This window comes from Condylura cristata, unplaced genomic scaffold (genome assembly GCF_000260355.1).
Source record: "Condylura cristata isolate star-nosed mole 26May11 unplaced genomic scaffold, ConCri1.0 scaffold00018, whole genome shotgun sequence".
NCBI lineage: Eukaryota > Metazoa > Chordata > Mammalia > Eulipotyphla > Talpidae > Condylura > Condylura cristata.
In genome coordinates, this window is record NW_004567119.1 from 40,550,791 (window position 1) to 40,566,310 (window position 15,520).

Below are 15,520 nucleotides of genomic sequence, written 5' to 3' on the forward strand. Positions count from 1 at the left end.
GGGGGGGGGCCTGCATTGTGGAGGGCTTGGCGCCGGGCTCCCTCCCTGGTCTTTAAATGACAGCAAATGAGGTAAAGCCGGCAGGGTGGGGACGGAAGGGGGCGGGAGGGGTGCAGAAGGAAGCCGTCTCCAGGGCCCGAGCGGAGCGTCGGCTGAGGACTGGAGCCAGCCAGTGAGAGGAGCCTGGGAGAGGGAGGAGCACATCTTGATGCAGAGATGCTGCAGTGGCTCCGGGCGCGCACACACACGCGCCCTCAAACGCCGCCGTCACCGCCGCCGCCGCGCCGCCGCCGCCAGGACAGCCGCTAGCGGCTGAGACAGCGGGAGGAGAGAGAGCAGAGTGGGCGCCGGGGCTGCTGCCGGCCTGGCTCCCCCCACCCCCTCCGCAGCATCGTCCACCTGCCCCAGCCAACACCCTTCTTTCACCTCAGGTAGGTGCCAACCGTTTTTGATCTCCTCCAGCCGGGGGCTGCCCAGCGCCTTACCCAGGGCTCCGAGGCTGCCATGCACCTTGGCTGGGGCGGGGTGGAACTGAACCGATGCTGGGGCCAGTCTGACTTCTCACCTCAGCCCCACAGTGGCCTCACCAAAGGTGCCCCCTATGCCCCCTACCCTGTTTACGCGGGTGGCATCTTGCAGGGCCCTGCAGGCCAAGCCTGCTTAGCAACTTGGACCCAGCAGAGTGTCCAGGAATTTGAGCCAGGCTCCCACAGGCACTAACAACTGCCTGGAGAAAAGGCTGGCCACAGGGCCTGCCCTGGCCCCCCAGAACAGAGCTAGCCAGTCTGTGAGGCCAGGTCCCAGACCCTAGCCTGGCCCCAGAGGTCCTGGGATGGCCCAGATCTGAGTGTGCCTGGGTCTGCTCTGCAGGTGACCTGTTTGCAAAGTCTGCTTCAGTTTGACAGAGGGGGCAGCTGTGGGAGAGAAGAAGGTGTGCAAGTTTGGACAATGAGCTGTGCAGGAGCAGGGACTTCAGGAGAAGCTGAGGCAAGCATATCCCAAAGAAAAAGCAGCTGGACCACCAGGGCCAAAATTCCTCTTCTTCCCTTCCCTTCTCCTCTACCTTATCTGCTCAGATCCCTCCTCCCCCTCACCGGTGGGAAGGAGGGGAAGGTTTGCTGGAAGTTTGTCTTTCCAGCAAGGACACGCTAGGGCTGGCAGGGGGCTTCCAGGCCAAGATCTAAGCCTAGAGGGCTCTGCTCCTCCCCCCCACCCCCCAGTGCCAGGGCCTCCAGCAAGGGTCAGAGGTGGGACGCCAGCCCAGTCCGTGACAGGCTGAAGCCTATCATTTTCTCCAGGAGGAGCTGGAGGTCTGAGAATCAAGAAGGAGGTACAGTGAGACAGGCCTGCTCAAGGGGAGCCCCAGTACTACTGGGGGACAGACTGGGGCCCCACAGTTGCAGGCCCAGGAGGTGAGGGACTTCTGTGTCCCCGTAGGAAAAGCTGCCAATCAAAGTTGCTATGGGGTTTGGGAATCCAGACAGATCAGCTTGGGGGGTGGGGTGTGCCTGAGAAGGGTGGCCTACCAGCCCCAAGGGTCCTGCCCCTAACTTTCTCCCCCTCCAGTCCAGCTTGTCATGGTCAGAACCTACCTCCTTTCAGCCTGATCCTTCCAAGGCCCCCCAACTCCCTGCTCTGAGGGGGGGCGGGGAGGGACAGCCCAGTTCAGTGGGGATCTGACCTCATTCTGAGCAGAGTGTCAGGGTCCCCTCCCATTCTGCTAGCCAGAGGGCCCCTCAATCCACCAGCCTCTGGCTCTCCACCTCCAGTCCACTGAGAGGACCAGATCAAGGGTTAAGTAAAAGATGGGCTACCTGTGAGAGAGGTTGGGGTGACCAGGGTCCCCTGAGCTCCAGGTTTGGGGGGCAGGGACTCCAGGTCTAGGGGGAAGTTCTGTCCTTACAGAAGCTGCAGGCACTCCCAGGCTCCTCTGTTAACTCCTTTCTAGCCAGGCTGCAGAATCATTCAGGCTCCACTTTTCCCACAAGGTCAGAGTTCTCCCTAATTTCCCAGAGAATCTCTCAGGAGTGCTCAGCCAGCAACAGGGAGATGGATGAGATGGGGATCCTGAGCCCTGACATCCAAGTCACCCCAGATGCACTGATACCCTGTGCTCACTGTGAGGGGGAGGGCGGAAGAGGCTCCCCAGTTCACCCCTACACTCCCATCCCAGGGCACTCCCAGCCGGGCCCAAGGGCTGCGACTTCAGACTTCAGCCCTTCCCACCCCCACACCATCCCCCTGCCAGATTTCACTCCTTATGCAATTCAATCCCAGCACCTTCTCTGCTAGTTGGTCCAAATAGAGACACAGGAGGGGTGGCCTCGGAGGAGCTGGGTTTAGGGGGGTGGTTGCACATATTGCCTCCCTCCAAACTGGCTCCTGGGAGTGAGCCTGTGGGGGGGGGGGGCGCTCCCAGGTCCCTGCTTCAGCTCTGAGGCCCTGGTGCCTGGCCGCAGTTTGGAGGAGGTGTCTCCACACAGCAAATATCCTCAAGCCAAATGTTTGCTAGAAAGTGTTATCTCAAAGGCAACCTCTAAGCCCAGTGGAGTGGTATTTGTAGGCTGGGGGGATTCCTAGGGCAGAACCCGATGCAGAAGAACCAGAGCTAAGAAGGAATTTAACTTGGCCTGCGTGAGTGGTGAGGACCCCCAGAGGGTCAGGAGAGCTGGGGTCCTAAGCTAGGGGCAATGAGGCCTGGAAGCAGGAGTGCGCTGGGCCCCCAGGTGTTTTTCTCAGCGCCAGGTCATCCTCTCCCAAAGGTAACAGGTGAGGTGACTCAGAAGCCAGTAAGAAGACCAGGCCCCTTTTCATTACCCCTGCAGGATAATGACAGGCCACCCTAATCTAGGGCGCCCCGGGGTGAAGGATCTACCCCTGTTAGAGTGAATTCTCTCTTATAAAATGAAACTCCATTTCTGCCTTTGTGTCCCAAAGAGGACACAAACAAAAGCAAAGGAGTGTGATGGTCTCACCCTAAAAATGGCAGCGTCCCAGGACACTCCAGGCCAGAGTGCACCTTAGGGACCTTCTGGGCTATTGAGCCCCACCCCACACCCCAGGACAAGCCTCTGTCTCCGCTGGTTCACATCTGCTGGGTGTCTGGAGTCCTGAGCGCCCAGTGCAGCTCATCTGAGCCCCAGAGCGGTCTAGCCCGAGGGGAGCAGGTTCAAGCCCACCCCCAGGCCTGGCTCTGAATCAGCCCCTAGGACTTTACCGGGCATGGGGGAGCTCTCGCGGAGAAGAGGGGGCATGAAAAATTGCTGTGCTGATTTCTTCCTGATTTGGCTCTTCAGAACCCAGCTGGAACAATTACCCCGTTCCTGGCGCTCTGAGGGGGACTCCCCTACCCTAGCCGGAGCCACCCACGGAGCAAGGCAGGAAGCAGAAAACTTAGGGTCTGGATTCAGCTGCCTTTTATCCCAGCTCCTCTGGAGAGGACTGAAGGCCCCTCTGTCCAGTTCCGCCAGCAGGGGGTCTCCAGGGAGCAAACCCCTCACTGCAGATCTAGGGCCAGCTGCCCCCAAGGCAAATCCCTGAGCCTGGGGCCCCCGGCCCCCCTTTGACGATGGGGGAGTGCTGGTGCTGCTACGGCCTGGGCCCCAGCTGCAAATACAAAGAGCCGCAGACAAACTGAGGGGCATGCAGAGAGGACAGGGGAGAGCCAGCTGCCAGGTGCCCTGACTCCACCCAGGCCCAGCGCCCCCACCGGGAACTGAGGCGTTTCCACCCAAATCTGCCCCGCCCTTCTCCAGCTCAGGACACCAGTACCCCTCTACCCCACTGGCAAGGGCCCCACGAGACCCCCAATGGCCCCTGACCCCCAGAGGGGTGTGGGAGGGTCCAGACTTTCCAGGAGCACAGTGATCCTGTTCCAGGTGGTGATTCCTTTTTTAAAGGCTGAGGGCCTCCCTTCCCCCCTCTCCTACCCCCAGTCTTAGACTTCCCAGTGGGGAGGTGGGGCTGCTTGGGGAGAACCCAGCCCCTCCTCACCCCACCCCCTGCAAGGCAGAGGCTCTTCTGTATCTCTGCGCCCTGGAGCCTGCATCTGGGTGGCCACAGTTGGTGCTTGCTTGGGCCTGCCATGCTGCAGGCTTAGGTAGGAGGAAGAGCCCGCCCTGGGAGACTGTGATGCCCCCAACACACGTGTGTACAGCCCCGGGAAGTGGGCCACCTCGAGTGCGTGCCATAGAGACGCCCTCAGTGCTGACATGGGGTCTTTCCCAGGCGCCTGCCATGAGCCAGGAGGGTGCCGCCTCGCAAGAGTCCAGTGACAGGAGAAGTAGCCTAGCAGCTGCCCCTATTTTGCAGAAGGGAGGTTGAGGCTCCGGCGGGTTAACTGATGAGCATAATGAGGTCCCACTGCTCCGTTTCTGAGGGTTTCGCTAGGTAGTAAATCTGCAGCTGGATAGCTGGACTGCTGCTTGCAGTGGGCTTGCAGGACTGTCCCTCAGGGGGTCCTGCCCGGCCTCAGTCCCCAAGAGGGACAGCCATCTGACAGTTGCTAAATCCCTCCATGCCCAACTCTCCATTGTCCGGGGGCCCAGAGGGACAGAGTCAGGGCCAGGAGCTGGGGATCCCAGGTGGTAGCATTTGTGGGGAATGTATCATTTTCTGACTGGCTCTGCGCAGATGTCCTCAGTCCGGCAACCCCTGTCGTGTGCTGGGGTCCAGCTTTCAGCCATCTGTCCCCCGGCTGTCTCCCAGCCCTTTGTTTCCCAAGCTCAGCATAAAGCCAGCTCCCCCTGGTGCCCCTGAACCCCAAGTTGCCCCACTCCCTATGTGCTGGTGCCTCCCAGCATCAACCCCACAGTGGCGACAGCCTGTGCCCGCCTGTGCCAGCCTGTGCCCACACCCCTGCATCAGGGCAGCTGGCCTGGGCCAAGTTGGCTGGCTCAGAGCTCACAGGGCCAGTGCTGGGCCTGGCAAGCTCCACTCTAGCCTTGCTCCCGACATAAAGGCCTCCTCCACCCTGGGCGTTCTAGAACGTGTCCTAGGGCGTAGTGTGGGGGCTGGCCAGCCCATGCACTGTGCTGCTTCGTCTGCCAGGGGCACCACAAAGGCAGGGCTTTTCTCGCTGTCTCTGCCACGCTTGGCATGTGGTTAATAAATATTGGCATGCAAATGAACATAGGGCAAGATGGAAGACGGTCTTCAGGGACCCACACTCCGTGGGCACACAATGGAGCCTAGGCACACAATGGAGCTCCAGGAAGCTGGGTCTGCAGTGCTCCCCAAGTACCATCTAGGTGCTCCCTAGTCCCAGCCCCACCCCCGGCCTGGTCTTGGTCCCCAGGGGGGTGCCCAGGGTCCTCCGGCCCAAAGGTGAACAAAGTCTGACTTAAACTGATTTAGGGCCACGGCAGGGCTGAGTCTTCCATGAGCTGTGGTAAGTGTCTGTGGTGACAGAACAGGTCACTCTGACCGCTGAGCCGTGGGGCAGTGATCCAGGGTGTGTGTCTCTGGGTCACAATAAGGCAGGGCTGGGTCCTGGGGCTCCCCGCCAGTGAGGGACACACACACACACACACCTGCTCTCCCCGCAGTGTGGAGGGGCAGCCAGACTCATGCCCCACGCGCCGGCCTAGGTCCCAGCTCCCGAGTCATCGTGTGTTTGCACGGGACAGGTGCCCCGAGCCCCCACTGGGCCCCCAGACCGGCAGGCAGACAATGGGCCGGAGCAAAGGTTGTCAAGCTCCTTCCCCCTCCATGATGGACGCTGGACTACAGACTCTTTTTAGCAGGAAGCTAATAAGAAAACCCAGTAGATGAAATAGCCATAACAGGGTGCCCTGACCCGGGAGGGTCTGGAGCCCCGTCCTTCCCTGGTCCCTCACCCCTCCAGGGCCCTAGGGCTCCCCTGCAGAGCTGTCCATTGGCTCCTCACCCCTTCCTGCAGGGCTGTCCATCACCCATGTACCCTCAGAACACCTCTCAATCCAGTGTCATGCCCCCACTTTGCAGAAGAGAAGCCTGATTCTTCTCCAAGGTCAGAACTTGCCCAAACTCATAAAACCCTCCAAAGACGAAGCTGCTGTCACCAACTCCTGTGCCTCGATCTCCCCACCAAGAGGTCGGCTCCCTCCTCCAAGGCACCAGAGTTGGCTTCTAGATCCTCCAATGCAGGCAGCTGCCGGCCCTAGAAACCTGGGTGTGTGCGCGGGAGGGAGGGAGTGGGGAGAGGAGCGTGTGCGAGGGTGTGTGTAAGATGACTGTGAGAATGTCCGAGCTGCAAGATGAGGGTGACGGCGTGCGAAACAGGGAGTGAGCAGCCGTGAGAGTTTGTGTGTCTATTTGAGTGTGTGCACACATGTGTGTGCGTGTCTACAGCGTGTGTGCGTGCGTGTGCGTGTGTGTATGTGTGCACATGTCCCTGACTTTGCCTTGGGATGGCCTTCGGGGGTCCCTGGAGACTGGTCGGCCTCGTCCGCTGTGTACGGAGCTCCATTCTGTGAGTGGCGTGTAAGTGGCAGCTGCGTGTGTCCGCTGGCTCCTGGAAGCGCTTCCTCACAACCGCTCTCAGTCATCTGCCCTGCAGGTAACGCCCACTAGGTAGCAGGCACGCTGCCAGGTGTGGGTGGTATTACAGTGAAGAGACTCAGTCCCCTACAGGGACCCCACAATTTCCTAGTGCAGGCAGGAACTTGAGGGCAGCCAAGACCAAGGCTGCATGGGGGGTGTCCTGATTGCATGGGGCGTCTGGGGCGTGAGCAGGGCCTGCAGGCTGCGTGCAGCAAGCAGGTGTGGCGTGAGCACAGGCACAGAGATGGGTGTGCTGGGGGACGCTGGAGAGGCTCGGAGTGCCTGCCCGGTTCCTGGGTGTGTGCGGGAACTGAAGTGCCAGGCACAGGGAGAATTGGGCATTTGAGGAGAGGTGACCCTGAACCCCCTTCCTGATAAAGGGAAACAGATATGAGGCTGAGCTGGCGGGAAGGAGCACCATCTGCTCAGCTCCTCAGTCCACTTCCTCCCTCACAGGCCCTGGGGTCGCTGTGCTCCCTCCCTCCAGTCCCTTGTGGTAGCCCTGGCTGTTGAAGGGGACAAGGTTATAGGGCGATTAAATGTTGAGGTTTGAAAGGGCTTGGGAGACTTCTTGCCCAGAGAACAGAGGGAGAACCCCGCTTTGGGTTCGTCTTCAATGCTGCCCAAACCTGGGACAGAGGCCGGTCTGCAGCTGCCTTCTCTGCCACCCCACAACCAGGGGGGAGCACCCCCGACACCCACCCCCTGGGAGTCTCACTGTCCCAGAGCTAGAGGGGACCTGAGAGAGCACCTGCTTTACTGGGGGGGGGGGGAGGGGGCACAGTGGCCGGGGCTCTGCTGCCTGATGGTGGCAGTGCCCCCGCCAGGCAGACCCTCACCCTCTCCTCTTAGATTTCTGCAAGCAGGCAGGGCCGAGGAAGCCCATGGGAGCCGGACTGGCCAGCTCCCCACGGCAGCTTCAGGACCCAGGCTCACCCAGATAACTGAAGCGGGCCCCTGAGAGTCCGTGTTTCCCCAGAACTTGAGTCCACCGGGTTGGGGAGCAGATGGACACTGGTGCTGCCCGTCCTCCCAGGATGAGGCCCACGCCCCAGGCTGAGAGGGGGGCTGTGACTTAACCGGGTCTCTCTCCCTTCTCCATGCAGGAGGGAGGCAGCTCTGGGGCAGCTGAACTCTCACCCAGAGGCCTGTCTGGGCCCTCAGCCCCTCTGATTGGGGAGCACCGCCAGTGCAGCCCTATGCGGGTGGGGGCCCAGGTGAGAGGGTCTGGGGGTCTCAGGGACATCCTGTCCCTAGCAAAGCAAGGCTGGCCTGAGACACTTAATGCAACTGCCAGAGGCCCGATCACCCCCACCCAGACCGCGTTGGGAAGGAGCGGGGGGAAAGGGCCCCACTTTTAGAGGAAGACATGCAATTTCCCTGAGCACAGTCAGTTGTCCCCCAGACCCCGCTTTAGGAGTCATTACGGCTCGGTGGGCAGGTGGATTCTTGCCTCCCAATTAGCTGCGGCTTCACTTCCTCTGAGCAGCACCTGCCGGCTGCAGGGCAGGTGGGGGGGGCGGCACAGGGAAGAGCCAGACTCCCCGGGGGCTGCTTGAGGCTCAGCCTGGAAGGACTCCTTGGTAATAGTGGAGTCTCATCCCCAGGGGCCCGGTGGAGGGGGGGCTGAGCGCTGGAGTGACTCTGCCCAGGTGGGGGAAGAGCAACAGCCCCAGATGTGCCTGCGCTGGGAGGGTGCGGGACTAGGAGTCCTCCCTGCTGCCTCCCCAGGTCCTTGAGTCTCCCCTTCTGTGAGCCCCACCGCCAGCGCTGAGCCTGCCATGGGGTCCCCCACCGGGAGGAAGTCTCACCTGCTGCTGGTGGTCACAGTGGTGCTGGTCTCCTCGCCAGGTAAGAGGGGGGTCTGTGCAGGGGTGATGCTGGCAGGGGTGCAGGGCGGGGGGCTGGGCCATGGTGCTGGGCTGGGGTGCTGGGCCAGGGTGCTGGGCCAGGGTGCTGGGCCAGGGTGCAGGGCTGGGGGCTGGGCCATGGTGCTGGGCCGGGGTGCCGGGCCATGGTGCTGGGCCATGTTGCTGGGCCGGGAAGTTGGGCTGGGGTGCTGGGCCATGGTGCTGGGCTGGGGTGCTGGGTCGGGGTGCTGGGCCATGGTGCTGGTCAGGGGTGGTCCTATGTCCTGGCACCTGCGTGGCTGTATGTTGCTTCAGTGCCACAGGGCCTGGGGTCTCGGTTTCTGAGACCACCTCCAGATACAGCGTTCCCACTGGAGACCCTTACCTGCCCCCCGAGGTGAAGAGGGCAGAACAGACTTGCCTGCCACAGTAGAGATGAAAGAATGACCCACGAGAGTGAGCACCTTGCCCGGGCCATGCAGCAAGATCGCGGCACAGCCAGACCTCCCCAGAGGAGCCTCGCTGGCTACACTGTCCCCGTGTCGCGCACAGCCACCTGCGACCATGGAAACCAAGATGAAATTGAATTGGAAACCTGGTTCTTCCATGGTGCTAGTCACATTTCAGGGGCTGGCGCCACTCTGGGCACACAGGCTATCCAGGCTCTGTCACCATGGCTGAGCGCCCGGACGTGCCTGCTACAGAGCCCTGACAGCAGGAGACAGGGTCAAATAGCACAGCATTCTGGGAGGGCTCCTGGGGCGACGCTGTGCTGGCAGCAGACACACTGAGAGACAGAACGGGATTGAGGAGAGAGGAGACGAGGTGGGCATGGAGGTCAGTGCCAGCCAAGAGGCCAAGTGGCCAGCGTCTGGAGTGCACCGGGCAGCAGGTTGCAGAGACCGAACCTGTCAGAGGGCTGGCGAGGTCTCCAGCACCTGCTACTGCTCGAGGGGCCGGCTGCCCCGCACCCCTCCCCCGGTGGGGCCTCTCTGCCCTCACCCCTAGCCCGACCGATAGATGTGTCCTTTTTCTCTCAAGATCTCCATGGGAGGGACCCTTGCTCCCCGGAGTTCAGGCCTCCAGGAGTCAGCCTCCTGCCCCAGCCCTGCAAGGCCGGAGCCACCTCTTAGGTCTTATCTCTCCAGGGGAGCAGGGGAGGACCCCACTGGCACATTTCAGCTGCCCCCATTATGTCCTGACTGCCTCCCAAGCCTGTCCCGGGTCTGCGAGGCTGCTGGGAGGTAGGGCTGACACAGCTATCTACCCGTGCCTGGGCCCCGGCCCGGAGGAGCCCTGGGCTGGGGGCCCCAGGCTGCACAGAGCCGGAGACAGCCCCACAGGAGCTGTGGAGAATGCTGGGGCTCCTCATCCTCCCCAGTCCTCAAGGAAGGGGACCTGTCGCCGGAGGCCGAGGCATGGCAGCTGGCATTTTCCTGAGACCAGGTGCAGGGAGGCCGAGGGAGAGCGGACCTGGTTGTCACGTCCTGGAGCAGACAAAGTCTCTCCACGCTCCTGGGCCCATCACACACCCCAGGAGGAGTGAACCCACCCACCGCTGCACCCACCCCCCATGAAGGGGCCTCATGCGAGGTTTTTCTGCCACCTTGTCCCAGGAGCACGGCAGAGGGGAAGGCCACTGAGAGCCCGCCCATGCCCGCCCCTCCACCCCTCTGCAGGCTGGCAGGGCCTGTGTTGGCCAGGACGGGAGCCAGGAGAGAACTGGAAAAGCTGCAGGGCCAGGAAACAAGGAGGGGATATGTATGTGTGTGTGGGTGTGTGCATGCATGATGTATGTATGTACATGGTATGGCGTGTGGTATGTGTGGTGCATGGTGTGTGTGTGTTGTGTGGTGTGTGTGCGGTGCATGGTGTGTGTGTATGTATGTGTACGTGGTGTGTGCGTGTAAATGGTGTGTGTGGGGGGTGCGTGGGTTATATGTGTATGTGTGTGGTATGTGTGTGTGCGGTGTGTGTATGTACACGGTGTGGTGTGTGTGGTGTGTGTGGTGTGTGTGGTGACTGTTATGTGTTATGTGTGTGTGCATTGTGTGTGGTGTGTGTGTGTACATGGTGTAGTGTGTGTGGTGCATGGGTTATATGTGTGTAGTTTGGGGGAGCTGTGAGGGTGAGCCTGCAGATGTCAGAAAGTGTGCAGAGATGAGTGGCTACATGATGGGGTGCTACATTTGGGGGTGATGCAAGTGTAGAGAAGGTCTATAGCACAGTCCGCGGCTCTACCCAGCTGCCAGATTCCAGAGCCTCATTCCCAGAAATTCCAACTCAGTGGTGCAGGGATGGGGTAAGGCCATTGCTGGTTCTGGTGGGAAACTGAGGCCAAGAATCCTAGACACTGCCAAAGCCTCTGGTGATGGGATGAGGCGGGGAAAGCCCAAGTCCCTAGATCTGCTCCTCCTTGTGCTGCAAATTGGGGCAGTGATTTTAACTTTCTTGAGCCTCAGTTTCCACAGTAGTATCTGTGTTACCAAGCATGGCAGGGACTGAGATCTGACACGGGAAAGCAGACCTGTCCTTTATTATTATGGATGCCCTGAGGTGTGTAAGTTCGTCTGTGCATATGTGTATCTCTGATCCCTGGGGTAGTGTTGGCAAGGCACCAGTGTGTGTGTGTGTGTGTGTGTGTGTGTGTGTGTGTGTGTGTGTGTGTGTGTGTGTGTGTGTGTGTGTGTGTGTGTGTGTGTGTGTGTGTGTGTTGTGTGGCCATTCGCTGGAGGAGGACCAGTGTGGAGACTGAGTGAGGCGAGCGAACACTGCACATTGCACGCAGAGGCGAAAGCGTCCTCAGAGAGGCCAGTCTGGAGCGTCAGTGTCCTGAGGCCATTCGCCCCCCACCCCCATCCAGACAGATTTACTGGAAGCTGCTATTTTGCAAGGTACTCCCAGGAGCCTGGCTGCTTCCTCAGCCCCTCCTCTGCCCCGCCTCCCGGAGTCCCAGCTGGGGCAGGGGTCCCTACCCTCCATCACCATCATTAACTTGGGATTAAACCGGGCGCCCCAGCCGAGATGATGCCCACAGGGTCTCCAAGGCCTGGGGCGGCAGTGAGGGATGCTGGCGGGAGGGGTGGGAGGGCAGAGGGTGCCATTGCTGAGAGCCCTGCTCGTTCCTCATTCTGAGAGCTGCTTAATAGCTGTTCTCGCTCCCAGGGGCCCCAGGCTGGGCCTCAGCTGTGACCGGGGGGCCACCTCCCATCCCTGGAATAGGCCCGACAGCTGGTTGTGCTGGGAGAGGAGGCACTAATTGGTTAATGGGTCCACCCCCGTACAATGACCAGCCAAGAGGGCCTGAAATCAGCTGCATGGAGGTCTGGGAACCAATTAGGGTGGTCTGGCTCCTGCCACAAAGGCGAGTCAAATGAGCAGGGGAGCCCGCCCGCGGCAGAGGGCAGGTGTGAAGCTGCCCCTGTGCCCTGCTCCCGGAGGCCAGACAATGGGCAGGAAAAGGTGGAGGGCGAGCAGGAAGACACCACTCACCTGTGTGTGATCCATCTGCTCAGCAAATTCAGGAGCGGCCTGGACCGGCCTGTCTGCTGTCACCCTGGCATTTTATGAAAATGCTCCCACAGCTACCCACATCCACCCATCATAAGGCCTTCTTCCCCCACCCCCACACCACCCCACACTGGGTCTGGCACCTTCCTGCTGGGTATACACCCTGCCCGGGCCTCCTCCTGTGGCCTCAGGGATGAGTCCAGGGTCCCCCCATTTTTGTAAGAGGCTCTTCTGTTGGGCATGCAGGCCAGACAGGGCCCTGGGCTCTGAGACACTCCACACTCAGGGTTAGTGGCCTGGTGCATCTTCCCAAGCGCACTTCAGACCCACAGAGAGAGCAGCTCAGGGCGCCCAGGCAAGGCTCGAGGCTTCCACCTGAGGCCCTGTGCCTGGAGCCTGGGGCGTGAGCCGTCACTATGGCTCCTGCCCCTGTGCTGTCGTCCAGCTCCCTCTCTGGACCGCAAACTCCTCCAGCAGAAGCCGCTGGCTTCCTCGTTGTTACCACACAGACTCTCCCCAGGCCAGGCACAGAGCAGGCCTTGGTGCCTGAGTGTGGGGGGCACGGACTGAACCAACGTGACTAGCTGGACCTTCAATTCAATTCAAATTATAATTAATTAAAATGAAATGGAATTTAAAATGCGGTTCCTCAGTCACATCCCACAGCCCTGGCTAGTGGCCACCCCTGGACAAGGCAGGAAATGTCCTGCAGGACAGCACCAGGCTGCAGCGGGCCCCTGGCCCTGAGCCCTCTGCTGCTGTCCCCACTGTAGCTCAGAGCTCCGCCTGGGGTGCCCCGGCCACCTTTGGGCCTGTCTTTGAAGACCAGCCCCTCAGCCTGCTGTTCCCAGAGGAGTCCACTGAGGAGAAGGTGACGCTGGCATGCCGGGCACGAGCCAGTCCTCCCGCCACCTACAGGTAAGAAAGACCCCAGGGTGGGGACCCCAGATGGCCCCGTGCCGTCAGGCCCTGCCACCGGGCCGGACTCAGGCGAGTGCCCCTCTCCCCCCAACACCCCCCCCCGGCAGGTGGAAGATGAATGGCACCGAGATGAACCTGGAGCCGGGTTCTCGCCACCAGCTGGTGGGGGGCAACCTGGTCATCATGAACCCCACCAAGGCCCAGGACGCCGGCGTCTACCAGTGCCTGGCCTCCAACCCCGTGGGCACCGTCGTCAGCAGGGAAGCTGTCCTCCGCTTCGGCTGTGAGACCAGGGGCTGCCAAGTGTGGGGGAGAGCCGTGGGGGGTGTCCTAGGGGGGCCCTGGAGCAGAGTGTGCTGGCCTCGTGTGACGTGAGGCAACCCAGAGGCTTCTTTCTCAAGGAGGCTGAGTTGGGGGAGGCAGGTGCCAGGTTCAGGGGTCCAAGTCTGAGGGCCTGGTCTGCACCCCCAGTTCTGCAGGAATTCTCCAAGGAGGAGCGAGACCCAGTGAAAACCCACGAAGGTTGGGGGGTGATGTTGCCCTGTAACCCACCCGCCCACTACCCAGGTGAGTGGAGACCCCGGGCCTCATTAGACACAGGCAGGGTGTCTAGAAGGGGTGGAATGAGAGGCCGCGCGTCACGGGGAAGCCGGCCTCCAGGGCCCCCAACGCTGGCAGATTCTGCGTTTGCATTGTGGGTCCACCACTCTAGCTCTGCACCTGCCTCCCTTCAGACGGGAGGCCCGCCGTGGCGGGGGCTGCTTTGCCAGAGAAGGCGGTCGCCAGGGCAGGAATAAAGCCGCAGCTTCCCTCAGGATCTCCCCTCTGACCCCGTGCAGAGGCGAGGGCCCTCAGGACAAGGTGGGCACACCCCGCCGCATTTGGGGGCCCCACCGGAATCGCCTGAATGTAGCGCAACCCTGGTGTCCTAGGCTTGTCCTACCGCTGGCTCCTCAACGAGTTCCCCAACTTCATCCCCACCGACGGCCGCCACTTCGTGTCTCAGACCACGGGCAACCTATACATTGCCCGAACCAACGCCTCGGACCTGGGCAACTACTCCTGCCTGGCCACCAGCCACATGGACTTCTCCACCAAGAGCGTCTTCAGCAAGTTCGCGCAGCTCAACTTAGCTGCTGAGGGTCAGGGTCGCGGCTGGGGCGGAGGGGTGAGAGGACCCATGGGAACAGGGGCTGGCGGGTACCAGGCGCAGGGTGGACCCTGGCTCCTCTGGCGGCCCGGTCTCAGCCCCTTGGCCCGGGGCCCCCAGGACCCAGGGGGTCCATGCCTTGTGGGCTCAGAGTCCTGGCCACAGGAGCATCTGCCCTCCACCCTTTGCATCTGATCTGCAAACCCCTCTCCAGACACCAGGCTCTTCGCGCCCAACATCAAGGCCCGGCTCCCAGCAGAGACCTACGCGCTGGTGGGGCAGCAGGTCACCCTGGAGTGCTTCGCCTTCGGGAAGTAGGTGGCAGAGGAGGGGCACTGCCTCTTGGCATCCCCCTGCGGCGTGGGGCACCCCGGGGAGGAGCAGGCAGGTCGGCCCCGCGTTCCCTGGGAGCCCTTCACAGCAGCCATAGGGCATCTCCGGGCGTGGCATCGCACATACCAGCCTCCTGCCACACGCTGGGTCCTGCAGAGCACACGGCAGTCTGGGACAGTCCAGCAAACACAGGGGGGCAGTGGCAGGAGTCCAGACCCAGCTGCCTGCCCGACACCACGCATCTCCACACTGCCCTCCCCTCCACACACACGCATGGCCGTGCTGGTAACAGTGGGCACTCGAGAGGGCTATTATGAGGTTACCCAGGTTAGTGCTTGGAAAGCGCCTGGCACTAAAGAAGGGTTATTTGTGTGCTAACAATCACAGCGGAAGTTTTGTTCTCCCAGATGAAGGGCCCATTGGAACAGGGCTAGGCAAACAGCAGGTGCTCAATAAATGTTTGTAGAATGAAGAGAGACCCTCAGTGTCTTCTGGGGTTCCTCAGCATACCACCTGCATTGTGGAGAGTAATGGGGCATCCAGAAAATTCATATTAAAAGCACAGAAGTACCTATGAAGACTCGTTGGCACCTTAGTTCATTTTTGCACACAGATTACTAATAACTGAGGCGCCTTTGAGAGCCTCGGGGAGAGGGAGGGCAGCCCTGAAGACCCAGGTCACAGGCCACTGCTGAGGAGGGGGCCCTAGAAGAGGTGAGTGGCCATGGCAGGGGTGGGAGAGACCCGGCTGCAGGGCACAGATCACACAGAACGCCAACTGCATTGGCATCTCAGCTGGTGCAGGTGCAGGAGAGAGGGAGCTGCTTCTGCCCCTCATCTGCTGTGCTGAGCAGGTCTCTCCCCTTCCTGCTTCACAGGCCCTGACACCCCTACAGTCCACACACCTGCTCTGGGGGGCACACGGGTCTGGGAGCTGCAGGCACAGGGGAGCCTGCCCAGCTCAGCCCGCCCTCGGCGTTTTCCCTGACAGCCCGGTCCCGAGGATCAAGTGGCGCAAAGTGGACGGCTCCTTGTCCCCGCAGTGGGCCACAGCCGAGCCCACCCTGCAGATCCCCAGCGTCAGCTTTGAGGACGAGGGCACCTATGAGTGTGAAGCCGAGAACACCAAGGGCCGGGACACCGTCCAGGGGCGCATCATCGTGCAGGGTACAGAGCCAGGACCCTCTTCCCTTGCTTGTCCCGAACGGGTCATGGCCCCGACAGCCACAGAAGG

General features: G+C 61.3%; 1 protein-coding gene across 2 annotated transcripts in view; it reads left to right on the forward strand.

Moving 5' to 3' along the window:
• Positions 1-83: 83 nt before the first annotated feature.
• Positions 84-15,520, forward strand: part of CNTN2 (contactin 2 (axonal)) — a 29,166-nt gene continuing 13,729 nt past the window's right edge. The window contains exons 1-9 of one of the 2 annotated variants that reach the window (XM_012726836.1): positions 84-431; positions 7,629-7,739; positions 8,254-8,373; positions 12,656-12,800; positions 12,911-13,086; positions 13,275-13,370; positions 13,736-13,945; positions 14,168-14,267; positions 15,278-15,453. In XM_012726836.1, the coding sequence (XP_012582290.1) occupies positions 8,304-8,373; positions 12,656-12,800; positions 12,911-13,086; positions 13,275-13,370; positions 13,736-13,945; positions 14,168-14,267; positions 15,278-15,453 (973 nt within the window). In that variant the 5' untranslated portion in view covers positions 84-431; positions 7,629-7,739; positions 8,254-8,303. The remainder of the gene's footprint in view (positions 432-7,628; positions 7,740-8,253; positions 8,374-12,655; positions 12,801-12,910; positions 13,087-13,274; positions 13,371-13,735; positions 13,946-14,167; positions 14,268-15,277; positions 15,454-15,520) is intronic. The other variant, XM_004685541.2, reaches the window with a different exon arrangement.